This window comes from Bombyx mandarina, chromosome 11 (genome assembly GCF_030267445.1).
Source record: "Bombyx mandarina strain Sakado chromosome 11, ASM3026744v2".
Classification (NCBI taxonomy): Eukaryota; Metazoa; Arthropoda; class Insecta; order Lepidoptera; family Bombycidae; genus Bombyx; species Bombyx mandarina.
In genome coordinates this window covers 888,694-916,492 of record NC_143218.1, presented here as the reverse complement: position 1 = coordinate 916,492, position 27,799 = coordinate 888,694, and the positions used below count along the sequence as shown (strand labels likewise).

The 27,799-nt window shown below is 40.6% G+C and overlaps 3 protein-coding genes and 1 pseudogene across 6 annotated transcripts in view; 3 read left to right on the top strand and 1 right to left on the bottom strand.

Moving 5' to 3' along the window:
* The window catches only part of Nup98-96 (nuclear pore complex protein Nup98-96), a 49,976-nt gene extending 42,875 nt beyond the window's left edge, over positions 1 to 7,101 (top strand). For all 4 annotated transcript variants that reach the window (XM_089731221.1, XM_089731218.1, XM_089731220.1 and 1 more), the window contains 7 exons: positions 49 to 177; positions 924 to 1,062; positions 1,796 to 1,898; positions 2,907 to 3,028; positions 3,590 to 3,690; positions 4,158 to 4,305; positions 5,091 to 7,101. In XM_089731221.1, the coding sequence (XP_089587347.1) occupies positions 49 to 177; positions 924 to 1,062; positions 1,796 to 1,898; positions 2,907 to 3,028; positions 3,590 to 3,690; positions 4,158 to 4,305; positions 5,091 to 5,153 (805 nt within the window). In that variant the 3' untranslated portion in view covers positions 5,154 to 7,101. The remainder of the gene's footprint in view (positions 1 to 48; positions 178 to 923; positions 1,063 to 1,795; positions 1,899 to 2,906; positions 3,029 to 3,589; positions 3,691 to 4,157; positions 4,306 to 5,090) is intronic.
* A 1,138-nt stretch (positions 7,102 to 8,239) lies between these two features.
* On the bottom strand, positions 8,240 to 11,443 carry LOC114249062 (uncharacterized). The gene has a single exon (XM_028182532.2). It carries the CDS (start codon positions 11,299 to 11,301, stop codon positions 8,575 to 8,577), a length of 2,727 nt encoding a protein of 908 aa, XP_028038333.2. The 5' UTR covers positions 11,302 to 11,443; the 3' UTR covers positions 8,240 to 8,574.
* Positions 11,444 to 16,018: 4,575 nt separating this feature from the next.
* Positions 16,019 to 20,310, top strand: LOC114249064 (uncharacterized). Its single transcript, XM_028182534.2, has 4 exons — positions 16,019 to 16,596; positions 17,463 to 17,597; positions 18,909 to 19,041; positions 20,191 to 20,310. Exons 1-4 carry the CDS (start codon positions 16,526 to 16,528, stop codon positions 20,308 to 20,310), a joined length of 459 nt encoding a protein of 152 aa, XP_028038335.2. The 5' UTR covers positions 16,019 to 16,525.
* A 1,506-nt stretch (positions 20,311 to 21,816) lies between these two features.
* Positions 21,817 to 23,524, top strand: LOC149501880 (uncharacterized; annotated as a pseudogene).
* Positions 23,525 to 27,799: the final 4,275 nt, after the last annotated feature.

The window sequence follows — 27,799 nt, the reverse complement described above, 5'->3', positions numbered from 1 at the left end:
GTGACTTTCGGACTTCCTCTAACGTATTACGTTTGTTATCGTTTCCAGCTTCCTCCTGGGCGCGTGGTTCGGCAGTCCGTCGGTGGAGAGCGTGGTGTCGGTGGCGGAGCAGCTGGAGGCGGGCGGCGCGTGGCAGCTGGCCACCGCCGTGCTGGCGTACCATCCGCACGCAGCCGCGTCAGTCAACCTTCGCTTACCCAGGGCTGGAGCGAGGAACTCTTGCACAAACGAGTCCATAGAGCCCATAGAGTCCACAGTCTATAGAGCCCATAGAATCCATAAAGGCCATAGAGCTCATAGAGTCCATAGAGCCCAAAGTGTCCATAGAGTCCATAGAGCCCATCGACATGACAACGCCGCCACTACCGGCTCGTTTGTGTCACGAACTCTCTCCACTCTCTCCATTATCCGAAGTGATTCACTGTCCTGACATGAGCACAGTCAAATTGGCTTCGCTCCAAACAAACTTTCTTAGTACTTTGGTCGGTCGGTGTTCGAATTCCGGTGCTTGAGGTACCTAAAAACACCGTCCTCGTCGAACCCGTCGCTTGCGACGAATGGCTCTACGAGTAAATTAACCCATAGACAAAGGTAGGCAGTGGCTTGGCTCTGCCCCTGACATTGCTGAAGTCTAGTACTGTCCACCAGTCTCGTTTGAAGAAGGACAAGTCATAGCACTCGGGAAACACCGTTGAGGGAAGCTCATTCCAAAGCCGGGTGGTACGTGGCAAAAAAGATCTCTGGAAACGCACTGTGGATGACCGCAGTGGCTCCAGGCCACCACCTCTCAGCGCAATAGTCAGAGCCACAGAGTCATTGATTAATATGCTATTGAGATGTGGACTTCTTGTGTTAAGTTGGGCGGCGGTCCAGAGGTTATGGCCAGGCTGGGCCGCCAGTGTAAGTGTAACGTTTCTCCACAGCCGGTCCTCGCTAGTGAGGAGCATGATCTCGCGGCACGCGCCGTCCTCGGGCTCCGCCCCCGGCCTTCAGCTGCTGGAGCGGATCGGGGTGCCCGAGAAGTGGATCCACCTGGCTCGCGCGCACAGGGCCAAGTACGAGGTACGTTCAAAGCAAACAGCCTAACTAAACACTGGTGGTAGGACCTCTTGTGAATCCGCACGGGTAGGTAACACCACCCTGCCTATTTCTGCCGTGAAACAATAATGCGTTTCGGTTTGAAGGGTGGGGCAGCCGTTGTAACTATATCGAGACCTTAGAACTTATATCTCAAGGTGGGTGACGCATTTACGTTGTAGATGTCTATGGGCTCCAGTAACCACTTAACACCAGGCGGGCAAAGAACTCGTCCACCCACCTAAGCAATAAAAAAAAAATAAAAAAAAACTCTGTTTAATATTCTCATTGATGTCCAATTTTGCGGACCACCACTCATCATCAGATAACGAGAATAGTCATGTCACATCAGCTTAACCCACAGACACAGCCCACTGAGTTTCTCGCCGGATCTTCTCAGTGGGTCGCGTTTCCGATCCGGTGGTAGATTCTGCGAAGCACGGCTCTTGCTAGGGTTCGTGTTAGCAACGTCGTCAGGTTTGAGCCCCGTGAGCTCACCTACTAGTTAAGGTTACGCTGAAATAGCCTCTCAAGGCTATTTAGCTTAGGTAGGGAAAAAAAAGAAAAAAAATGGAAGTTTTAGATTGAAAAGCTTAGTCACCGTGGCGGTGATGATGAAGCCGTTTCGCCTCATGCCCCACCCCCCAGTATCGAGTATGGGGTATCACCATGAGGTCTTTGAATGTAATGAAATTGAGGTCGTTGGTGTCTGTTCCAGCACCAGCCGGCGCTGGAGGTGGAGCACCTATTGGCGGCGCGGCAGTGGGGCGCCGCGCACCGCGTGCTGCTGGACGAGCTGCTCCCCGACGCCGTGCTCAACGGTCCGTGGACAACAACATAACCCGTGTGCTTAGCACGAGTTTTATTAACGTTCTCGATAGCGTAAAGGCTTCGTCAAACAGAACGCTTTTTTTTTTATTGCATAGATAAGTGAACGAGCTAACAGCCCACGTGGTGTTAAGTGGTTACTGGAACTCATAGACATTTACAATTTGCGCCACCCACCTTGAGATATAAGTTCTAAAGTCTCAGTATACTTACAACGGCTGCCCCACCCTTCAAACCGAAACGCGTTACTGCTTCACGGCAGAAACAGGCAGGGCGATGGTACCTACCCGCGCGGACTTACAAGAAGTCCTACCGCCAGTTATCTCCATACTAACTGTGATGAGCACTTTTGCGCTGACTGCCTCATATCGTCTTCTCGATTTAAAACTGTACAATCTCAAAACTTACAAACAGGAGAGTGTTTTAAAGGTTTGTGATATTTTTAATATTAATCATCTTTGCAACATTTATTTTTTATTTTTTACCAGTTACATTATCTGTCTTTTAAAGTAAGATAAAAGTATGTATTAATTTAGTTAATAGTAGTCAAAACATAGGTAAACTAAAAAAAAAAACTAAAACTAAACTACGCTCTTTTGACAGTATTTATGAGAAAAATACCGGTGATACCAAATGTTAACGCCATATTAACTCAATTTCGAATGTTTTTAGAAATTGTGCACTTTTAATGCGAAAAGACGACATGAGTCGTCTATTATCAAAGGCGGCAATCTGTGCATTTGGACAAAAAAATGTTATTCATATGTCAATACAGATTGATTTGAATATAATCGTCTCCTTCAAAGAATACGGTTCAAAACCTGCATTAAATAAAGGTTAATAGTTAACCTGTTATTTATCTAAGATGTCGTTCAAAAGAATTTTGTGACTGCCAGTGGAATACAAAGTCAATAATTCGTTTTTCTGATTTACCAATAATTGTCCAAAAGTCAGATTGCCGGCTTTGATAATAGTCGACTCATATGTCGTGTGGTCCACAGACGATCTGCAAACTGTATCGCGGCTGCTGAAGACGCTGGAGCAGGCGGCCGAGCGACACGAGGTGGCCGACTGGGAGAGCGGCGGGCTCGCGCTGTCCCACTACATACACGTCTGCGACGAGGTGGGTTTTTTTTTCCTACCTAAGCTGGATAGCCTTTAGAGGCTATTTCAGAGTAAATAGTAGGTGAGCTCACGGGGCTCAAATCTGACGAAGTTGCTAACACGAACCCTAGCAAGAGCAGTGCTTCGCAGAATCTACCACCGGATCGGAAACGCGACCCACTGAGAAGATTCGGAGAGAAACTCAGCGGGCTGTCTGTGGGTTAATTTACTCGTCGAGCCCTTCATCGCAAACGACGGGTTCGGCGAGGACGGTGACGGGTGCTTGAAGTACCTAAAAGCACCGTTAATGGATCGGGAGGATCCGAAATGACATGACTTCCAATAATAACTCGCTGCCTACAGTTGGACACTTTTTCAAGTTGTCCCCTATACAATAAGGTGCTTCTTACTTCTACCCTCCATGTATGTATAAGGAAATACGTGCTTTACGTCAGGTGCGCTGTCAGCTCGCCTGCCGTCCCCAGCGACAAGGAAAACAATTTCCCTCCTCATTATTGAGAAATAGAAGTAAAATTATGTATAATAACAGCGTGAATGTCAATTGAATTGCATTTTACAGATAATGGCGATACAGAATGAAGGCGATCAGTGGGGGCGGCTGGAGGCGCTTCGCCCCCGCCTGGCCGCCGCCTGTAGGGCGCTGCCCCCTCCACAACACATGTAAGCATCAGGCACACAGTCGCTCAATAACGAATAAGAAGGAAATTGAGTTTATCAATACTAATAATAATATGGGTGTGGAAGTTTGTGTTTGTTACACAAATAATGGTCTAACAGATTCAAATGAAATTACATATTCAGCTCATATGAGACTTAGAAGCCGGATGTCAAGGTGGGCGGCATTTTTTTTATTGCCCTTGTAGGCAGAAGAGCACACGGCCCACCTAATGGTAAGTGGTTACTGTCGCCCATGGACTTCAGCAATGCCAGGGGCGGAGCCAAGCCGCTACCCACAATGTTGTCTATGGGCTACCACTACTTAACGACAAGTGGACCGTGAGCTCGTCCACTCGTCTAAGCAATAAACAAACATTACTCGTAATATCGTTGATACGTCGGGTAGTTTTGTCGCGGTATGTTTGTGTGTACATTGCGGTGTCCTAAAGACGCGTCGTTGTCGGGTGCAGGTCGCCGCGCGTGGCCGCAGCCCGAGCTCAGATGGGGGGTCGCTTGCTGCGGCTGACGCTGTCCGCCAACCTGTCCGCCGACAAGCTGGCGTCGCTCGTGGCCGCCCTGAAGCTGCCCCCGGACTGCTCCGCCTGCGCCAGTCACAAGGTTCGTAGCTCGTACCAATGTTTCTAGAAGAAATAGTAGGAGCAAGAGATAATGGAGAGTAGTAGAATCGGTTATAAAAAGTTCTGAACACAATCATAATTAATGTCTAAATTTAATCTATTCTAATTATAAAAATATGTACATAATTTAAAATATAATTTTTTCATAATATTTAACTGAACTGAAAATATTATGAATATAAAACAAAAATAAATTTCTTATTTGTATTTTTTTTAAATGCGAGAACCAAAGATCGCTGTATGAAAAGAAACAAAAAGAGTTGAGAAAGAGATGCTTCGGTGCATCCCGGGATGAGCTTTAAATCAATCATTCATAAAACATTTTAGAATAGAATACTTAAGTAATGAAATTACTACCAAAACTGCCTAGATACCTCATGTATTATTATAGATTTATTTCAACTGTTAACCCCAATGGACCAATATTGCAGTATCAAAATTACTTTTTTTCCTCCATTGTACTTACAGTTCAAATAGATTAAATTTAAACCATTAAGCGCGAACCGTCGATAGATCGACCTTGTATTGATGCGTATAAAGTGCAAAGCGTCGGAATACCGAAGCAGTTAGATTTTTAGAAGTGACCATTTAAAATTAAATTTGCTGTGAAATTTAGCATTGATTTTTGTATGTTTCTTTAAGTTTAAATTTTTTTATAAAGTACTTTTTTTACAAAAATCTCTAGAATTTTCTACAATATAGTATATGTGAAAATCAGCTCAGCACTAAAAGGGTTAAATAAAAAATAATTTCTACTTTTTACAGATAACAACAGAACTCGCCGAACGCAGATTAGAAGGGAATTATACGGCCCTGCTTGCACCTTAACTTACATAAATAGCTTGAAGATAAGTTAGTGTTAATTTTTTGATAATTAGGAAATTTAATAAATGTAAAGTCCAACTAAAAGTTATTGCTAGAGCGAAAAGCGGGTTCTTGAATTGGCAACACTGCGATCCTTGGGCGGTGTTGCAGTATTATGATATTGTTTTGTATTCTGGTAATATTTTTGGTTGTTCTAATAGTTTGTGATCTGTTTTGTCTATGTAATTAATTGTTTAAGTATTATGTAATTGAATTGTTATTTTTTTATGAAAAAATTATAATAAGAGTATTTAAAATTAAATCGTGCTTACTCACGTGTTCTAGAGATAGGGTTTCAAGTGATCACGAGTGCTCACAGTACTAGCCTCTAATTGAGCGTTCCCCTTATTGTTTCCTAGTTAGACGAAGTTGAAAATAATTAATTATATAAATAAATAAAACTAGGTAAGATCATATTAAGATTTTCCATTAAGGCTAACTATTAAACTTTAGTAAAATTTTAACGAAATAATTCAAAAAAATAGTGAGTTTAAAAATCATTAAATTTGTGTTTTCTCGGTAATTATTATTGGCGTTAAGATAAAGTTAGTTAGATTTGTGTTATGTATTATCGCCTCACCTACTACATACAGTAAATATAAATAAGTGTTTAGGGTAGGTTATTTGTTAAGTGAATTCGCATAGCAATAGTTAACTGACAGGAGATTGCATCAATTTTCTTTATGAAATTTAAGCCTTTGAGCGCGAACCGTCGATCGATCGACTCTCTGTTAATTTGTAAAGTGCGGAGCGTCGGAATATCGACTATTGCGTTTTTAAAAAGTTTGAATATCTGTTTCAAATTTTCTTTGAATCTAGCATTGATTTTTAAGTTAAAGTTTTTTATAACTATAGGCAGCGGCTTGGCTTGGCCCCTGGCATTGCTGAAGTCTATGGGCGACGGTAACCACCCACCGTCAGGTGGGCCGTATGCACGTCTGCCTAGAAGCGCAATAGGAAAAAAAAGGCAAGATGATTATCTTAATAGTATATTTCGTGTCTGAACTATTTTGCGTCTGAACTATTTCGCGGAAGAGCTGTAGTCGTGGAGTCTGAGAACTTTGAATTATACAATTTTATCTCTAGCTTTAATAATTCTCGTTGCATTGTTTTATTGAGGCGTTTGTTTGTACGACGACATTTGAATACTGCGCTTACATTTACAATGCATTTTAACTTTTAATCACTCGGGAAAATTTTGAAATTTTTTTTTAATATATAAAACACTGTAGTTGGAACTTTAGTCATTTGTTACCAAGAAAACTGTAATTTATATTTCTAAAGCAATAAGATAATAGCAAAACAAATTAGATTAGTTTCGTGAAAGTAGTATTAAATTATATATTTTTTTAAGCTATTGCATTGCTTTTATCTTGGGCTTTGAGCGCGGCGACCGATTCAAGAAATTCCGTAACGAAAATAAAACCTAACACCCCCCACTCCGCCTACCATGTGGCTCGCGTTCAACACGTTGCGCATGTGTAGCATTTATGAATATGCGCATCATGAAAAGTCTGCCCATCTCTCTCTCGCGCGGTCTAGCCTTATGAGTGTGAAGGGGACAGTTAATGTTTTGCTTTTGTTAATGTTTATAAATATAGCGCGGTCTTATTTTATTATTTTCTAATTATAATTGCGTAAGTTGATAAAAAATGCTATGCAATAGCTTTACCACGGCACTCCTCGAGTACCACACCTGTTTGTTCATTGCAAACTGTACTTCATTAATGTAGTAAGTAGCTTTTTCCGTATTGGTTACTTTTAAAGTTATCTAAAGTTGTACAAAATTGGTTTTAATGTTTTAACGTTCCAACTCTTAAAGTTCCATCGTTGTAAGCTTAAATATATATAAGAAATGTGTCTGTTGAATCATTTTTTTTTTGTGTTAAGAGAATTAAAGGTTATTCGCTAATGTGTCGTTTGTGATTATTTTTGATGATTTATTGCCTTTGTGGGTAGAGAAGCAGACGGCTTATTTGATGGTGAGTGGTTGCCGCTGCTCACGGGCAATGCCAGGGATATAGAAAACAGTAAGTAGAAGGATATGTCATGGGTCATACCAGAATCAGAGGGTATGTGGTATAAAATATCGCTGGAAGCGCACCGTTGATGAATGTAGTTAGTATGAGGTGTGGTAGTAAAGAGATCGAGATGACAGGATCTTAGTGTTGTCTTTTACTGGTAGTGGTAGGATGTCTTGTGAGTCTGCTTGGGTGGGTACCACTGTGATTTCTGCCGTGAAGTAGTAGGTAATGCGTTTCGGTTTGTAGGGAGGGGCAGCCGTTGTACTGTGAAAATTGTGACTTAGAACTCGTGTCCCTAGGTGAGTGGCGAGTGGCGACATTATCGTGGATGATGTCTATATGGACTCCTGTGAATACTTGACCGAATTAACAATTGTTGTTAACAAATATAACAATTTGGTAGGTAACGACAACAAGGAAGATCTTCTACCGAGCTGGTGAAATTGCTCGGTGGACCGACGGTCCGAATTTATCTTTTTTTTTTAGGAAATAGGATTAGTGGCGGCTCGGAGGCCTGTCCAATTTCACCAGGACAGGTGGGCGAGCAAAGGCTCAGCCGGGAGGGGTCCAAATGTTGTTTAACTTTTATTTTTTTTTCCTACCTAAGCTGATAAGCCTTGAGAGGCTATATCAGCGTAACCTTAACTAGTAGGTGAGCTCACGGGGCTCAAACCTGATGACGTTGTTAACACTATCCCTAGCAAGAGCCGTGCTTCGCAGAATCTACCACTGGATCGGAAACGCGACACACTGAGAAGATCCGGCGAGAAACTCAGTGGGCTGTGTCTGAGGGTTAACTTTTAGTTTATTGATGTTTCTATATATGCAAGCTTATCTTGAAAAGTTCGTTAACGAGATTCAGGCATCTGTCAAATACTATGATGGCTACCCGTTACAACAGCTTGTCCTTAAAGCGCAATTTCTCCGCAGCAGAAATGAGTACCTTTGTATCAATAATAAAAGATTTAAACCATCAGAATATTGTTTTAAATACATTTTAATCTAAATAAAAATCAAGTATTGTACTTTTTGTAATCATTTTATTCTTTGTATTATCATAATAATACTTTTATCATAAATACTTATGCAATGATTAAATTATAAGTTACGGGAGACATCAGGTAGGGGAGTCGTGTCTATACTAATAGGGATATTTATACATTTTGGCTACTTTTTATAATTTACAACTAACAGTGCCTATTTTTAGGGTTATTTGGGATGCTCATGAAAGCATCCTCGATTGAGTCAAGCTTGAAGAAGTTTCGAGTGAGCTTTAGAAGAATACAAGTGCTAGTCTAACTCTAACACAAGAGGCATCGAATAAAAATTCACAGAGCTATGAAGAAACAGACATAGACACACTACATCAATTTACGTTTTCTACCCCTCTTCACGACTTTATCGCTCGCTTTCCTGAAATGCGTCGGAGTGTTAGCTTTTTCCAGAGCTTTCGTGAACGCATTCTCGACATTCGATATAACCTTTGGCTTGTAATACTTGCTTTTCAGCGGTTGCATGATGTCATCGACTTTCTTGTCGCCCAACAAGTGAGCCAATGGATTGACCGTCACTAACTTGGTACCGTCCGGTAGCTTAATCAGATCCTGACGTGTTGGCTTTTCGACTGCTTTTCGCTTCTTCGGTGGCTCCGGCATAACATCGTTGAGAACGTCATTAACTTTGACTATCCTGTAATAAGGTGCTTCGGGTAATAGATGAGCTATTGATATATTATGATTTGCGGGTAGTTTTGGTATGACTATCTTATGTGGAACATGAATTGTGTGTTTACGTTCATCGTGATTTTCGACTTCTTCCTCCTGAGCGACTTCCGGTATGCATTCTTTGCTCTCCTCATAATATGTGGAATCAAATTCCGTGTAGTTGTGATCATCGGTCCCTTCGATTTTCTCATTGCACTCCAGGCCGGAGAAAACTGAGGGTTTTAATAGACTCTGCACTAACTGCACCTTGACTTTAACTTTCTCGCTTAAGTCTGGTTTAAATTTAACGGGCATGGCCAGTTTAACTTCCGCATTGAGGGGTTCGGGCGTGAATTTTTTCATGGTGATGAAAGGCTCCCTGTAAAACGGACTCGTGACTGGTTTTATTGATATATTACTTTCAATAACAATAGTCTTTTTAGAATCTTCTGGAGAGAAGTTCTCTAAGAACTTCTGCACGGAGGTACCGTCTTTGACGACTGTTATCTTTGCTGGTGTACATGTGGTGTCAGTTTTAACTCTCTTTATGGTCTGTTCAAATTTTTGTGACATCGTCAGCTCATGAGTGGATGTTCTCCCTTGTTTCCTCTTCTCAAGCAACATCTTCAGTGTGTCGATGAGCTGCGATGTGGAATGCTCTTTCTCGACATGTTCTTTAAGCTTTGAAACACTGTTGAATATTTGAGCACATTTAATGCATGTTTGCAACTCATTCTTACTGTGCAACGCCATGTGACGTTTGTAGTTTTGTTTGGTATAGCAGTATTTATTGCATTTCGTACAAGTAACTTTCCTACGGTTGTCCTTTTTGTCTTTATAGTTCGAGAAAAGCTTTTCTGGAAATGCTTTTGGCGTTGGTTTGCTGTTCGTTAGCTCCACAAGCGGGATATCATCTTCGTCAGTTGAATCTTGTATTACGTATTCCTTTTCTACGGTTTTCTTTCGTCTTCCTCCCGTTTTTCTTCTGCGCTTCTGCTTTTTAGGTTGGGTCTCCTTCATTTTTTTCTCTAATTCTGTCATATAGCACTCTGTTTCCGTTGCCGAGAGTACATTTAGAATTGATTTGTAATCAGATGCATCAGACTTCTGATTCGGAAGGCTATATACTTCACTGTACATGTTACACATTCTCTTGTCTTCTTCTGATAAAACACAAGTGGGAGTGAAGGGATTCTCAGATTTTTTCTCTGCAAAATATACATGGTAGTTCTTGTCAAACTCAATAAAACCGACACTATTGTGGTCCAGTTTAATGTGTATTGTGAATTTTTTGCGTATCTTAAACTTTTTGTTGCATATTTTACACGTGTAAGGCTCTAAGTCCTTGTGTTTCATATAAAAATGCGAGAAGAGCTTCTGTGGATGTTTGAATACCGTTTTGCAATCCACACACTTGTACTTATACAAATGTAACTCCGTACGGTGGACACGAGTCATGTGTTTCATGAGTGCAACCTTTCCGACGCACTGTCTATAACAAAACTTGCAGGTTTTCACTTCTATAGACAGAGGATGCCTAGAAATTTGATGTTCAGTCAGATCGTTGACGGATTGAAATATAATATTACACATAGTACATTTTACGGGTTTACATTGCCTAATGTGGTTCTTGTAATACATCGAGCCAATTAACTGATAGCATTCCTTGCATTGTATCGTTTTGTCGGTCTGTATGTGATTACACGACGAACTCATGACCAAATGCGAAAATAGGCCTCTGCGTAGCTTGTATACGTTGCCACAGCTATCGCACGCGAGCGACCGACAGTTTTTCTCTTGTAAATGTTGTATGTAAAGATCCAAATCGTTGGTTTTGTAGTCGCAGACGGCGCAAGAGTAATCCGAGTCATCGGCTTTGACTTTGGTGAACGTCGACATTTTCATGTTCAGTACAGACGATAGGAACGGGTACAGGTTATGCAGGAATACGCCTTCATCGACGTGTTTATGGTTTTCCACCTCGTGCCGTTCTAATTCCATTTCGTTGATGTAGAGCGCTGAGCATTGCGAGCACGCGTTGTATTCAGATTTGGCGGTATAATGCTTTCGCGTATGCTGTTTGTATTTGTTGAAATCGATAAACACACGCGAACATAGCTGGCAAAACTTCGAGGCGGCGAGATGCGAGTCGCGTATGTGGTAAGCGTATTCCTCGACGTCGGCGTATTTGCATTCGCAGAAGTCGCACGTCTTCCGCCGCTCCGTGTCGGTCGATACCGTGCTGTGAACTTTTAGGTGTTGTTTCAGATCTCCGGGATCGAGAAACTCCGCGTTGCATATTGAACATATTACATCGACTTCAGCATCGTACTGTAGATCATTGTCGATGTTCAAGACGGTCTCGAAATTTGCATCACCTCCCATGGTTGTCCAAAGGTTAAATTAATTTAATAAAATACTTATATTTGCAGTTCCTCATTGCCTTTCGGCGTGTTTTCAAGTTTCAGTGATTACACAAATTGTGTTTTTTTTATATTAGCCAGCCTTAACTGTCACTGTCAAATCAATTGTCAAGTCGTGATAATATTAGAAATTTTTCAATAGGAAAGACGAAGGTATCAGACCATACAGTCTAATCTGTTATAATTATAGTTTCATAAATTAATGTGGAGTGAAACATTATATTGATGAAATCGAATGAAGTTGATCTATTTGAGACTCCAATTGATTGGGATGAAATTATATCTCAGTAAAATAATGGTTATTTATTGAGAGTTCGATTGCCTTTTTTGGGGAATCCGAACGTAGCTTATGTTCAACGTCGTTTTTGTTTCGTTTTTCCACTTTCACAGATGCGAAATGGTTATTGTATTGTATTAACTATTTACAATAAAGAATGATATATATGTGAACCACCGTTATTATACTTTTAAGCTGGATGAAGCACTAGGTTAGTAAATAAAACAATTCATACAATTTCCCTAATCGCTGTTACCGCCAAAACGGTTTTCAAGTTTAGGATGATAAGTTTGAATCTATTCAATCGATAATTATCGATAAAATTATCATCGGATTAGGAATCAATAGTTGCATGATTGAGCTATATGGCCAGAATATACTACATAGTTCTAGACCATCTAAATTTTACATCCTAGTAGTCATTGAGTAGAGTGGAAATATTAGAGCCAATTTATTTTAGCCATGTTTGCCGTGTGTAATCATTACTCCAGCGCCCTCTAGTAGGCACGTGGTTAAAATTGAATAGTTAGTAAAATTATGGAGGGCAGAGATAAGGAGCACCATCTTGTTGAAAGGACAAATTCAAAAAGTGTCCATCTGTAAACAGCGAGTTATTGTTGGAAGACTCATCGAAATAGCACTAGTGTAGAAAGTGGGAATGATATGAATAAAGCAGTTTTAAATGGAGTGAAATGTGCCGTGTTGAAGTGAAGTGTGGTAATTTATAGCGCTGTTTTTTAAATCTCACCACTTGCTACAATGGCGCCACCTTAATTTCTCCCTTTCAGCGGACACTTTTAATACTGGGTATTAGGTTAGACAGCTTCCGAAAACGAAGACAGACGATAGTACTCATAACAACTTTGATGATGGGATGGAATAAAATCGATCCTGATTTTTAAAAAAAAAGATGCGTGGTAACGTGGGACACCGGATAGGAACGAAGTTCCTTATTATAAAAAGATTAATTTTAAGTTCTATTCGAGGTATAAAGAAAATAACTATTCGGTTATACATTTTTATTATGATTTTTTTATTGATAAAAATAAAATAAAAACTACTTTACAAAGTTATCAACTTTATTTTATTCACAATGTTTTATAAAAAATATATAATAAAAATATGTTATTTTTTGTACGTTATTACAAAGTTAAGTCGTACACTGTGTGCATTACTAATAAAAATCTTACGTTACGGACGTTTTTCCCGGTTAGGGTACCCCTCCGCATCGTCCCATAAGGAACTTCGTTCCAAAATAGTTTTAAAAAGTTTTATTAGCATTATTTACGCTCCATAATGTTAGTACAGCTAAATGAAACGATAGTTACTTTGATGGCATTCCTTACTTTTAGTCTACATAGTACAAATGCAGCATGTTTATTAACAGTGCCCATGCCAGCGCCTCCTAACCCCGCTACGTCCAAAACCTTTAACACAGGCAGAACTGCCTCTGTTAATTAATAAGTACTATCTGAGCAGCATTATCTTAACAGATAGTTTGAACATTCGAGCTGCTTTGAAAACCGGATGTAGGTCTTGATACTGTATGCGCTTTATCTTCTCCTTTTCTTCTTTGTGGTGGAACGAAGGTCGTTGTGGGGTCTCCAAGAGAGGTGAGAGAACGTGAGCTCGGCCAGGAGGGGTGGGTTTTGCTAACATCTGCCCGAGCACCTCCGAAAGGGACCTAGCAACTCTAGGGTAGCTACCTCGCGAATGTATCCGCTACCGAATCGGAATCGCGACGCGTTGAGAAGATCCGACGAGAGACTCAGCTTAACCCTTAACTTATACTTAATACTCATACATATACTCATACATACTCATAATACATACACAATACATAGTCATAACTCATAAATAATCATACTCATACATACAATACTCATACTTATACTTAGCCCATAAATAAGCCATTTATGGGTACGGTTACCAGGGTATGCCTGTTAGAGTCACAGACGTCCAATAACCATGTCAGTGTCACGGTCGAACTCGTGAGGATGCGTCCAGCTGCGCGCAATGTATCGACAACTGAAAATTTTCATTTACATTGCGCGTTCGTTGTAAATAAACGTTTTGATCCTAGAATATAGTTTTTGTTTTGCTTTTCTATCTGAAAATATACATATTTATATTCAATTGAATAACAATACATACTTAACTTTTTTACGAGGATCCTTATCGATACTACGATATGAAGCGAATTATTGTTACGGTAAAAATATTTTGTGGTAAGTGAAACGTGTAAGAAACATTTCGAAGGGTAAAAGCTGTTTGGTTTAGGCGACATTTTTGCATCATAACACGAGAGATATTTAAAGCTTAAAATTTGCAATAAATATCGTTACAAAAAAGCTTTTTCAGCTATTTGAATCTAGTAACCTTCATTGAAGTTCAATTTAAAACATCGAACTGTTGATGCTGATACCAAAGTACCTAAATGGATCTTTAGTTACAAAGATAAATGTCGGGTATTCAGCCAAATGTTGCTTGAACCGAATACGCCTTTCACACCTCGATATTATGGATGAGAGAAGTCAAGGATCAGTGGCGAGCCATCAGAGAGATCTGTATCCAGCAGTGAACTATAGGCTGATAATGATAATAATTTTTTAGTATTGCTAGCGGTGGATTCGAGGAAGTACGACATAGAATCCGAATCCATTAGGCTCTACGGGGAAAACCTTCAGTCGGTTTTGATTAGATTCAGGAAGTCGCCTGAATATCTGAAGATTTTAAATGAAAAGGTATTTAATGTTAATTTATGTAAACGCGTCGAAGATATATATATATATATATATATATATTTATTGCTTAGATGGGTGGACGAGCTCACAGCCCACCTGGTTGTTGAGTGGTTACTGGAGCCCATAGACATCTATAGCGTAAATGCGCCATCTACCTTGAGATATGAGTTCTAAGGTACAGTTACAACGGCTGCCCCGCCGTTCAAACCGAAACGCATTACTGCTTCACGGCAGAAATAGGCAGGGCGGTGGTACCTACCCGTACGGACTCACAAGACGTCCTACCCTTACCCATAAAAATGTGGACATAGTCGACTCCCGCACACTGAAGTAGGACAACTATGGAAATGAAACGTCAAAAAAAAATTCGTGCCACTGTGACGTCATCTGGCCACAAAACATGGCGGTTTTAGTGCTACCCAGAAGATTTTAATGTTAGTAGGTTTTATCGATAAACGTTCTTGGCTCATTTTATTTTAAATATTGTTGATTGAATGTATTTGTAGAATTTATACTTTAATAGGAAGTAAGTATATTGTTATGTGCAAAGATGATGTGATTTAGATATTATGTGAAATCTAAGACGAGTTCGTGCTTTAAATTTGCCAAGTAAACGATATGACGATTTTTAAAATTTGCTACACTGATTTTATAAAGTCCCATCTGCCCATTTTTAGCATGCTGAATGTTATCGTATTTTGAGTACGTGTTTTTCTTAGACTATTACAATCTATTTTAATTGTTTTGCTGACTCTAAAGTCCATAACACACTACCGCAGCGCACCTCAAGGAAGGTACGCCGCACCATTAAACTTATCAAGGGACCGCCTGATAAAAAAAAACACCTACAGAACATTTATTCGTTAATAAAATTACAAACGTCATTCCTTGTGACTTCCTCTCTAAAATCACTTAATTATTAAATATTTAACGAGTTGACAATAGTGTTATAAAACTATTTTATTTAAATAGTTCCGACGACTTTCTTGAGATCCTATAAAATATGTTTTAATTATTATTTTTGTATGTTTTAAGCATGATAAAATAAGAAATTTTATTTAAGCAATCATATTAAATCGATATCAAAGTCAATAAATAATGTACAACCCAAAACAGAGGGCCGAACTGACGTGACAATGACATTTGGCGCGCTAAACATGGCGGATTTTCGGCCTCATTAGACGGAGACGGAGACATTTACGTATATTCATGTTTCATTTTATGTACGCACTGAAATACTGTTATATTGTTTTCCTGCGAGTTAAAGTGCTGAGTAAGAACGAGATAGATATATGTTTATGTATGTGCCTTCAAAATGGGTGCTATTTATATAAGCAATTGTACGTATAGAACAATATGTCGTGTCCCTACTATATAGGTCTATGCTCCCGCACCGAGCGTAAGAACGCGGGTTTGACTGCAACACCACATGAGAGTCGCACATGGGGCTTTTTAGGCCGCTTATCGCAGTCAGCGTGTTAAGGACAGCGGTCTATCTACCCACCAGACCTCGTATTAGAAGACCGCATAAACCAGGATATACTCGATGCTTAATGTTGAAGCGTATAAATAAACTTAACTTGTGTGTTGTTACTTAAGCTATGCGCGGTATTGAAATGTTAATGTATTTTTGAAATAACAATACGTGAATTAATAAAAGAAACTAGAGGCCCCGCAGTAGTCGAAATTCGACTATAATTAATTGGAATTGTAAGTTTGTACACTATTATGATTGTATTTTATACTTCTATACTCACAAATTTCGGCAAGACTATATTAAAAAAATATTAACAAAGACAAACAATATTTAATTTATTCTCAATTTGACAACAGATGTCAAGAACAAAAGTTTGACAATAAATAGTATGCATGCGTGTGTGCATCAAATACATGGTATGTAGTGTGTGTAATGTTTTCTTTATTGATTTAATGTATATTATATGCATTATTTTAAAAAAATATTAGCATTGTGCACTTCTTCTCTATATTCTCTATAAGTGTGGAAAATTTCATACTCCCCCGTCCACGCAATTTTCGTAAAAAGGGATACAAAGTTTTTGCTTCACGTATTAATATATAGATTAACTTAAAATTCACAGGTGAAACAATTGTACGAGTATTACAATTTAGCTCTGGCACAAACTTGGGCGTATCACGACGAAAAAATGCGTCAGGAAATAGGAAAGATGTTTAAGTTAGGTCCTAAAGTCGATTCGACGAGGCGACTCTTCAGCGAGTAAGCATTTTATCATATTGAGTACCTAACTACGCTCGTGGCTTCGTTCGCAACAAAATGGGAGGGATAAGATAAGGTATATCATAGTTGAGCGTTTAACTGCAAAGACTTTTTTATTTTTATTTTTTTTATTGCATAGATAGGTGGACGAGCTCACATCCCACCTGGTGTTAAGTGGTTATCGGAGCCCATAGACGTCTCCAACGTAAATGCCGCCACCCATCTTGAGATATGTTCTAATGTCTCAGTATAGCTACAACGGCTGCCCCACCTTTCAAACCGAAACGCATTACTGCTCCATGGCAGGGAAATAGGCATGGTGACGGTACCTACCCGTGCGGACTCACTGGAAGTCCTACCACCAGTAATAAATTGGATTTGGACAGTAAAGATATAGCTCATAGAATCGATAAGCTGGATTAGCGACGATCCCTGGGGCCGACGGGTTTTTAAACGATACGCCTTTTGGCTAGCTGGGGCAATTATTTACAAAGGGTGGCCGAATGTAAATGCACGAGGAGAACCGAAGACCAGACTTCAATTCGTAGGGGTTTATCCCATACCCTTGCATCAGCCCGCTGAGTTTCCCGCTGAATCTACTCAGGGGGTCGCGATTCCAATTCGGTCGCAGATTCATTCGCGAAGCAGCTGCTCTTGAATTGTTAGGTCTCCTTTGGAGGCGCTCGGGTGGCTGTTAGCAAATCCCAGCCCCTCATGACTGAGCCTTTGCTCGCCCACCTGTCCTGATGAAAGTGGAAAGGCACCCGGGCCACCAGTAATCCTTCATTCATAAAAAAAGTAGAGGTTTATATTCTAGCAGCGGACAACCATGGACTGATGATGTTTATATTGATCTTCTATTCTAGTGTACAGACATTTGATTTGGAACAGCTCTCGGATCCCTCCGAGATTTCGTCGGAAAACCTCACCGTCTATACGGATCTGCCGTTGAGTTTATCAGAACGAAACAACTTGAAGGATATTGGCTTCGAGAATGTTGGGTGCGTTCATTTTTTATGAAATCGTTATGTTGCTGCATTATTACCCTGTTAGTAGTTCCTTGGAATTTGCTGTCACTCGACGGAGAGTGTCCTTCAGACTTTTGGGTGGAGACGGGAGGGGCATAATTAGCTAAACTAGTTATGCGAGAAAGTATTATGCGAAGCGATTTATAAAAAAAAAATGCTTGTCTGTAAAGTCAGTTTACAGAAGATACGTGAAAACGTCAGTAGCAGAACTATGCGAACTGCTAGCTCGGACGTCGCGCGAGAGAGATAAATGTAGCGCAAGGTAACGCTTGGGCCGATCGTGCCTCTTTATCGCTCGTTCCGCGCTCTCACTTGCACGCTCAGGCTCAGGCGGAACGTGACACTTTTTTGTTCGTGCAGCCCGTGTTCATCGATTTATAAAAGCGTGGGTGCTTTTCAGTATATTATCAAAATAACCCTTCTACTCATATCTGTTCATAAAATATTTATAACTACTACTTTTTTTACATTAAAATAATTTTTTCTTACATTATTTTTAATTCAAATTTATTAAAATTTATTTTCTATTTGTTTGTTGGATTTTCGATAAAAGCGTGTTTTATTAGTTTTTTAAACTATTATTTATTTTCTCATTTTTTAGTTGAATTTAAATTTTTTCAATTCTTTGTTTTTCAATATATATTTTTTTATATTGAATTTTATATTGTTAATAAGTATACCAAATTTCAAGTTAATCAGAAATCTAAATCTTCGTCCTATGTTAAGAATTGGTAATAAGGTGTATTGGTAATAAGGTCTCACTGGTGGTAGGACCTCTTGTGAGTCCGCGCGGGCAGGTACCACCAGCCTACCTATTTCTGCCGTGAAGCAGTAATGCATTTCGGTTTGAAGGGTGGGTAGCCGCTGTAACTATACTTGAGACGTTAGAACTTATATCTCAAAGTGGGTGACGCATTTACGTCGTAGATGTCTATGGGCTCCAGTAACCACTTAACACCGGGTGGGCTGTGAGCTTGGCCACTCATCTAAGCAATAAAAAAAATAATCACATCTCTATTCATGTTCAGGCGTTCATACGCTGGATCTCAAATGTTACGACACCTTTATCTTCAGCGGATATCAAAGCCCTATTTCGGTAGACTACCCTTCGGATTAGCTAATGTTGATAGCGCTGTCGCTAGGAGACAACAAGGCATCTGTCTTGCGATGGGGGATTAGGAGACCATACCCGCTTCGCTTGATACGAGTATCCTGGACATCCTAAAGGATACGTATATTACGTTTATTAAAAGCATAGAAATGGTGATCTATTTTCTGTTTTAGCCGTATAATACACGACGTGATCAAGAGTTTTAATCAAAACGGAACGTTCGTCAGATCTACTTTACTTCCCGGTGGTGGTAATATTGTTAATAAAACAATTACTTCGACTACAGAGCATCCGGAAGTTCATAAGGTATTTATTTACCTTAATTTAAATATCTATATCTATCTAATACTACCTGACCCGGCAGACTTCCTAGTGCCTCAATCGATAAATAAAAGACTTAAGTTTTTGTATAAAATAAACTTTAAACAAACAAAAGGAATCCGTCCGACGGGGGACACATCAAAGGAAAAACAAAATTGTTATTTTTATTTAATTTCGAGCATTTTCATATTTATCTACCTTTTGAACCTTCTCTGGACTTCCACAAATAATTCAAGACCAAAATTAGCCAAATCGGTCCAGCCGCTCTCGAGTTTTAGCAAGACTAACGAACAGCAATTCATTTTTATATATATAGATATATCGGCTATTTCTGTCTCGAAGCAAACATAAGGTTTAAAACACGAGCGAGGAATAGTCTTTTTAAATAAGAATTGATACTTTCAAGTATTTTCTTTCGACTTCTTTTATCTTATGTCCTATACCACACTACTATAGACACAGTCCTCTGCAGCTCTGTACTGATTCCGAGCTCTTCTCGTACACAAACAGACACAGATCCGACCTACATCTAGCCGAGAGTCCTATACTGCACTACTATAGACACAGTCCTCTGCAGCTCTGTACTGATCTCGAGCTCTTCTCGTACACAAATAGACACAGATCCGACCTACATCTAGCCGAGGGTCCTATACCACACTACTATAGACACGGTCCTCTGCAGTTCTGTACTGATCTCGAGCTCTTCTCGCACACAAACAGACACAGATCCGACCTACATCTAGCCGAGCGTCGTATACCACACTACTATAGACACAGTCCTCTGCGGCTCTGTACTGATCCCGAGCTCTTCTCGTACACAAACAGACACAGATCCGACCTACATCTAGCCGAGGGTCCTATACCACACTACTATAGACACAGTCCTCTGCGGCTCTGCACTGATCCCGAGCTCTTCTCGTGCACAAACAGACACAGATCCGACCTACATCTAGCCGAGGGTCCTATACCACACTACTATAGACACGGTCCTCTGCAGCTCTGTACTGATCCCGAGCTCTTCTCGTACACAGACTGACACAGATCCGACCTACATCCAGCCGAGGGTCCTATACCACACTACTATAGACACGGTCCTCTGCAGCTCTGTACTGATCTCGAGCTCTTCTCGTACAGGTCACCTCTACTGACGTGGATGTTACAACAATTACGAATGAAGGACCATCGAGCACCCACAGCACAAACTTCAAATACAGGGCACGCAAACCCGAAACATTAATTAATGATTTAAATTAAATTTTGAAACTAAAATTTTCGTTTCATTGCGTAAATCACAACTGTTCAAATTGATTTAAATTATAAAGGCCATCGTGAGTGACCTTCATCGAAAGAAACCTAAAAACCTGTGTCCTACCACAGAAGGCAAACAGCGACTTGGTTATGCCTCTGGTATTGACGAACTTAGAGAGTGACATTACCTTACTGAGGCAACAAATAAAGAATAAATAATAATGTGGCATCAGTGAAATTCTTCGATTGAAGCACATTTAATCTTCCCAGTGATAAAGATGGAACTTATTCGCAATTCGCTCTGCCATCCATAAAATGAGGGGCTGGGAGAATTCGCGAAGGTGAAGCAGCAGCTAGGTGTGATGAATGATCGAGTAAACGTCGACGAGCAGACGTCGTCGTGGCCGTCCGGTGCATTCGTGTTGAGCGATGCACCGGTGTTCGAATCCCGCAGGCGGGTACCAATTTTTCTAATGGAATACGTAGTTAACAACTGTTCACGATTGACTTACACGGTGAAGGAGTAACATCGTGTCAAAAAAATTAAATCCGCAAAAATATGATTTGCGTAATTACAGGTGGTAGGATCTCTTGTGAGTCCGCACGGGTAGGTACCGCCACCCTACCTATTTCTACCGTGAAGCAGTAATGCGTTTCAATTTGAACGGTGGGGTAGCCGTTGTAACTATACTGAGAGACCAAATAAAGGATTGAAGTCTGCATACAGTGCCAGAAAAAATAGGAGAAAATATCCAGAATCCTGGTAGAAAATGCGTTTTTTTTTATATTATGAAAAATATTTTTAGTAGTAGTAAGATTAGATAGTTAGTATTTAGACTTAGTCAAATGTTATGATTGGACTGCATATATTATAAGCTAAGTTTTTAAATATTTTTGACACAGACCCCCCTTTACAGGGTCTGCAAAACATATTGGGCTCTGCAGTAGCAATATTTTATTTATTTAGCTGTTTCCCATCTGATCTGTTATTTTGAAACAAATTCTGACCTCATCCCCCGTGTGATACTGCACGACAATTGTAGGTTGTATTGACAACCATTCATTTTGTGTGTAGTCCGCGAGGCATGTGGAGCTGAGTATAATTCTATAGTAAATTTTTTGCATATTTTGACATTGACAATCTTGTCAAATTTTTTACTGACACAAAATTGACTTTGCTGCGCAATTATTTTGACATAATATTGTTGGACTCTGTACACCCACAATAGGTAGTTAATTCTGTAGTCCTGGAGAAACTATACTAACTATTAATTGATGAAAAACTTTTTAATGAAAAATTATTTGATCTGTGCAAAATTGTCTTTCAACATAGAATTTTGGTTCTAGGGATTCTTGCGTGATATTGTATTCCAATGTCACTCAAGAATTCCTCTCGCTGAATCTGAAATAGCTTACTGGAAAGTTGATTTGACCTAAGTTGCATAATTTAAAGTGCCTCTATACAGCACTGAGTTAGTTTTAAGACAACCCGCGGCTCCTCTTACTTCAGCGATGAGTCATCCCGAGGGTCATGGACCAAAAACCACAGCCAGAGCTTCCACAGTCTCACCTAAACCAAAACCGAAACAAGGCGACGCGAAAAAGTTTTCGGTGCTCCCCCAAACGATTTCGGTTAGGAGGAGCATCGGGGAATGGAAGAAGGCTTCATATACATGCAAATTGGACGAAGCAACAGCATGCGCGGGCAGAGCAAAACAACAGCTCAACGCCGCACGCAACTTGAAAGGGGAGTTAAAAATTGAAGCCTTTAAAATGCTGGATAGGTTACTCGAAATTGTGAAAAAGTTGGAAATGCCCTCGAAAACAAAGGTAGAGAAGGAGGTCATGAAGCAGATGTACCGCGAAAATAGCAAGACAGAAATGGGCACGAGCAACCTGAAAAATATTATTGAGGAGCATAGTAAGGTTTTGGGAGAGACTGTGAAAGAAATGGACCGACTACGCACGGTTATTAGGAGACACGAGGAGAAAATGGATGACACGGCACAAAACGCCGAAAAACGAGATGGGGGACATAGTGGTTGAGAGCTTCTGGCGGAAATCCGTGAGCTCAAGCGAATCACACAAGAGACCCGGGTACGGACCGACGAGGCGCAGGGGGTAATTCCCTCGTACGCGGAGGTCCTGTCTCGGCCATCAGCCGCTAGAGTGGAAAAGCCGAAGTTCTCCGTCATCGTGGGTTCAAAAAACGTCATCGATACTAGTGCTGATGTCATAGAAAAGCTGAGGGGGGCGTTAGATGCACGGCGCAGCGGTCTAAAGATAGAGCGTCTCCGTAGGGTACGCGATGCGAAGGTGGTTTTGAGCTGCGCGAGTAAAGAGGAGATGGAAAAGTTGTCCGAGCAGCTAAAGAACGATAAGAACCTTACTGCCGAGGTGGCTAAGAACAAAAAGCCACTCGTCGTGCTTAAAAATCTCATGGCGTACAATACGGATGACGACATCCGAACGGCACTCGCTGAGCAAAACCGGCACCTGCTGGAGGATCTTTCAGCCGACGAAACCGCCGTGGAGGTAAGGTACCGGAGGAGGGCGAGGAATCAACAGGAGTGCCACGCCGTCCTCCAGGTATCGCCCGAATTATGGCAAAGGCTAACGTCGGCTGGAAGAGTATACATTGACCTCCAGCATGTGAGGGTGCAGGACCAGTCACCACTGGTGCAGTGCACCAGATGCCTTGCGTACGGCCACGGCCGGAAGCAGTGGCATTTGGTGACTGCTGCCCTGTTAGGAGAAAGTGGGATGCGCTGGCCAGGGCGGCAATAGCCTATGGCTAGGGCTGCTCTGGCTGGTGGCCCGCCGGACCCGATAGTGTGGCGGTCCGAAACCTCGTTAACCCTACTCGGCTCGAACTTTTGAACCTCGGGGTTACTCACGGCTGAAAAATATAAATAAAAATAAAATAAGATGAGTTTTGTAAACTCCATAGGATGGCTGATGACCATAGAATTTTGATGTAAAATCTATTTAGTTATTAAGTAAAACCCTCTGGAGTTTACAAAATGTATTTTCTTTTAAGAACATCTATGTAGAATAACTATACAATAATTATGAAAACTGTAAATAGTAAATAGAAGAAGAATAAAACCGTAATATAGAAGTAATGGAAAGGAAATAGTAAGACATTAATACGATCTAAAAGATATACAATAAGTAGAATATAAAATAATGATGAAAATAGGTTAAAAATATTAGCTAGAATAAGATAAGTATATATAAGTTATAAAAAGTTAAAACAGATATATAATTACTGGTTTGTACTGTTTGTTGTTCCCAATTAAATTAAATTTACTAACAAAACAAACAAAAAAAAAAAAATTACTGGTATAACTGTTATACTAAGTTTATATGGTATTGTAGAACTTTATACAAAATTAATAAAAAAATCCTGGTTCCGTTATTAATCCAACAATAAATAAACAAGGGCTCTGATTATGTCAGAGGAGTATTCGCAGGCCGGGCCTAAAGCGCCCGGACAAAAAAAAAAAAAAAAAAACTATACTGAGAACTTAGAACTTATATCTCAAGATGGGTGGCACATTTACGTTGTAGGTGTCTATGGGCTCCAGTAACCACTTAACACCAGGTGGGCTGTGAGCTCGGCGAGTAAATTAACCCAGAGACACAGCACACCGAGTTTCTCGCCGGATCTTCTCAGTGGGTCGCGTTTCCAATCCGGTGGTAGATTCCGCGAAGCACGGCTCTTGCTAGGGTTAGTGTTAGTAATATCGCCGAGTTTAAGCCCCGTGAGCTACTTGTTAAGGTCTTTCATGACATAGCCTTTTAGACATTTTTTCTCTCAGTTTAGGTAGGTAGGTACAAGATATTCGATAGATGCCTAAATCTGGCTTACGACATTTTCAGGATAAGCTTGCAGTTCTGAACAACAATATTCGGATGAGGGAAGCTCATTCCAAAGCCGGATGGTACGTGGCAAAAAAGATTTCTGGAAATGCCCTGTGGATGAACGCAGTGGCTCCTAGTAGTATGCAAAACTCTACTCAGGAGTCGGGCGGTGTGATGGTAAAAACGAGGTGATGGTATCATCTCGAACAATTCCTTTTTTTTATGATTGAAATTTTACTGGTGGCCCGAAGGCCTTTCCAGTTTCACCAGGACAGGCGGGCGAGCAAAAGTTCAGCCATGAGGGGTGGGATTTGCTAACAACTGCCCGAGCGCCTCCGAAGGAGACCTAACAACTCAAGAGCAATTGCTTCGCGAATGACCTCTTTGTCGAGTTCGACGAGTACGGTTACCGGGGTCCCTAAGCCTGCTCCTAGTGTTAGAGTTAGTGTTCGTCTAATGCAAAGGTTATTGGATCTGATGGATCCGTAAGGACGTGTCTAAGGCGTCGACGGTGACTGGCTCCTGCGTGATCAGGATTCGGGGAGTAGTCAGCGGTGGCAACCATAAGGCGATTATCATGACGCATAGCCTTATCGAAGTACCGTTCCGACGCTGACTTCATGTATTTCCAGATTGATTCGAGGCCCAGGTCGTCGTGTAGGTCAACGTTCCTCACGAACCACGGAGCCCCGACGGCTAACCTGCAAAAGCGGGATTGTAGGGATTGGAGGGTGTCTATGTGTGTGCGGGCCGCGTGAGCGAACACCACACTCGCGTGAGTCATGACGGGCCTTATGCAAGTTTTGTAAATTGTCACCTTGTTCCGAAGGGACATTTTACTCTGCTTACAGATCATGGGATAGAGTCTGCCGAGAATAAATGCGGCACGATCGCGGACTGTTTTTATATGCGGGCGGAATGTCATGGATGCATCCAGGGTGACTCCCAGGTACTTGATCTTCCTGACTCAGGGTATAGGTTGGCCGGAACAATTCCTCGGAGCCCTCCCCATGGATCATACGGTACAAAATGCCCGAACCGAAGTCCCTCCGCAGACCCAGAGGTTCCAAACAAGTTTAATTTACGTCCATCGTTTATTTTGACCCATTTCAAAATGTCGCATTCATTTTAAATGATCTTCTCTCAATTTTTGTTTAACAATTCGGTGGATTCGTACAATGAAATGTGTTAAGATTCTAAAAATGTAATTAGGGTGATTACTCGTGGTAGGGCGTCTTCTGAGCTCACACAGGTAGGGACCACCACCCTGTTTACGTCTGCAGCGAAGCTGTAAAAAGCTCGAAGGGTACGGTAACCGTTGGATTGCAGAACTGAAACTTAAAAATTCATTAAGTTACACTTATGGAAGGACCGCGGGTTCGTATGCCCAGTGATAACACGAAACGTGAGCGAACGCGAAAAATAAACACTTGCTTATTACAATTAATGTTATGTAGGTGTGTGTGTGTGTGTTTGTATTTCTCACATCTGATTTTGTACGAAACAACATGACGCACGACATTATTGGATACATTAAATTTATTGTAAACTAAATATTGATTTACTTTGATTGTTTTAATGTGAACATACAATATTTTGTTTGTACGTAAAATGCTACTAAAATTTCATGTACAGGGTGTTCGAGATACAGGTATATTAGATTAGAACTAGTGTTCCCTATGTAGTCGAAATTCGACTATAATTAATTGAAATTATAAATAACTTTGAACATTATTATGGTTCTATTGTCAAAGACTATCTATCAAACTTATATAATCACAGATTTCGCTAAGACTACACTACTCTTATAGACAAATATAAAAAAACTTCAGAGTTGTCAAGGGACACCCGGGTGGAACGAAGTAACGAAGGAATTGTAATAATTTTTTTTAAGTTATAATAATAAATTACGGCATTATGAAGAAGAAAAAAACAATACTATGAACTAAATTACTATTGTTGAAACGCTATCTCGAGAAACTGTACTCATTACGCGGACCAATCGGATACGAGCAATGTCACGCGATAAGCGCCTACACGTTGATTGGTCAGAATGACGGATCTAAAAAGTGTCGTGACAACTTTTCGTAAGAATTTTTTCCGTCTAGCCCCCTTTCACAACGCGCGATAAGGAACTTCGTTCCAATAAAGATAAGCAAAATATTAATCTATTCTCAATTTGACCACAGACTTTAATGCAATGACAAAAGCTTGACAGTAAATAAAGGATATATAAATGTGTTGTGTCAGATAGATGGTAGAGTGTGTAATGTTTTTTTTATTGAATTAATGTATTCTTAATGCATAATTTAAAAAAAATATTATCATTCTGCACTCCTTCTCTATATTCTCTATAAGTGTAGGAAATTTCATATTCCTCCGTCCGCGCAATTTGCGTAAAAAGGGGTACAAAGTTTTGCTTCACGTATTAATATAAAGATAAACTAGAAGATATCATCTTTCCGTTTAATGAATTGGAATTTGTATATGAATAGCAGAATTTTCGAGAACGATGGACGTAAATTAAACTTGTTTGGAACCTCTGGGTCTGCGGAGGGACTTCGGTTCCCTCTGCATTTTTTACGGTATGTTCCATGGGGAGTGCTCTGAGGAATTGTTTGAGATGATGCCATCATCTTGTTTTTACCGTCTCACCGCCCGCCACCGGAGTAGAGTTCGTCCATACTACCTGGAGCCACTGCGGTCATTCATAGTGCTTTTCCAGAGGTCATTTTTTGCCACGTAGCCTCCGGCTATAGAATGAGCTCCCCTCTTCGGTGTTTCCCGAACGCTATGACATGTTCTTCTTCAAACGAGGCTTGTGTTGCAGCGACTTGGCTCTGCGCCTGGCATTGCTGAAGTCCATGGGTGACGGTAACCACTCACCATCAGATGGGCCGTATGCTGCTTGTCTGCCTACAAGGGCAATAAAAAAAACTCGTCAAACTCGTAACTCGGTAGGTAACGTAAAGGGAAGATCTTCCATCGAGCTGGTGAGATTGCTCGGTAGACCGACGGTCCGAAGGTTGTTGTTCGAAGCTTCTTTACATAATATTCCGAGGGGCGAAATACTATTTGGGTTAAGCGATATTTTTGCAACTTTACAGGTGAGCCATTTAAAGTTTGATATTTGGGAAAAATGTCATTACAACAACAAAAAAAATTCTTTAGCCGTTTCAATGGCGTCAACTTCATTGAGGTTCAATTAAAAACGTGGCTTGCTGACGTCATGCCACAGCAACATCAGACCGGTCGGAGGCGATGAGGGGGTTGCCGGCCTATTGTTTCGTTCATTCTCACCTCGGAGCCAAAGATAGACGGACGTTGTACATTCGCGTTGTTAATTAACTACCCTCATTTCCTCATTTTCATTTAAAATCATTATTTTTTGAGGATTGTTTCTGGCATCTGTCAAATACCTTGTTTATATATGATGGCTAGTCGCAATTTTTTTTTATTTGGTTGCTTAGATGGGTGGACGAGTTCACGGTCCACCTGGTGTTAAGTAGTTACCGGAGCCCATAAACATCTACAACGTAAATGCCGCCACCTACCTTGAGATATGAGTTGTAATGTCTCACTTTTAACAGTAAAACGGCTGCCCCGCCCTTCAAACCGAAAAGCATTA

Coding starts and splice junctions, on each gene's coding strand:
- LOC114249062 (XM_028182532.2), bottom strand. CDS start 11,301: ATGGGAGGTGATGCAAATTTCGAGACCGTCTTGAACATCGACAATGAT.
- LOC114249064 (XM_028182534.2), top strand. CDS start 16,526: ATGCGTCAGGAAATAGGAAAGATGTTTAAGTTAGGTCCTAAAGTCGAT. Junction 16,597..17,462: donor ACGAGGCGACTCTTCAGCGA/GTAAGCATTTTA, acceptor CTTCTATTCTAG/TGTACAGACATTTGATTTGG. Junction 19,042..20,190: donor AGCATCCGGAAGTTCATAAG/GTATTTATTTAC, acceptor CTTCTCGTACAG/GTCACCTCTACTGACGTGGA.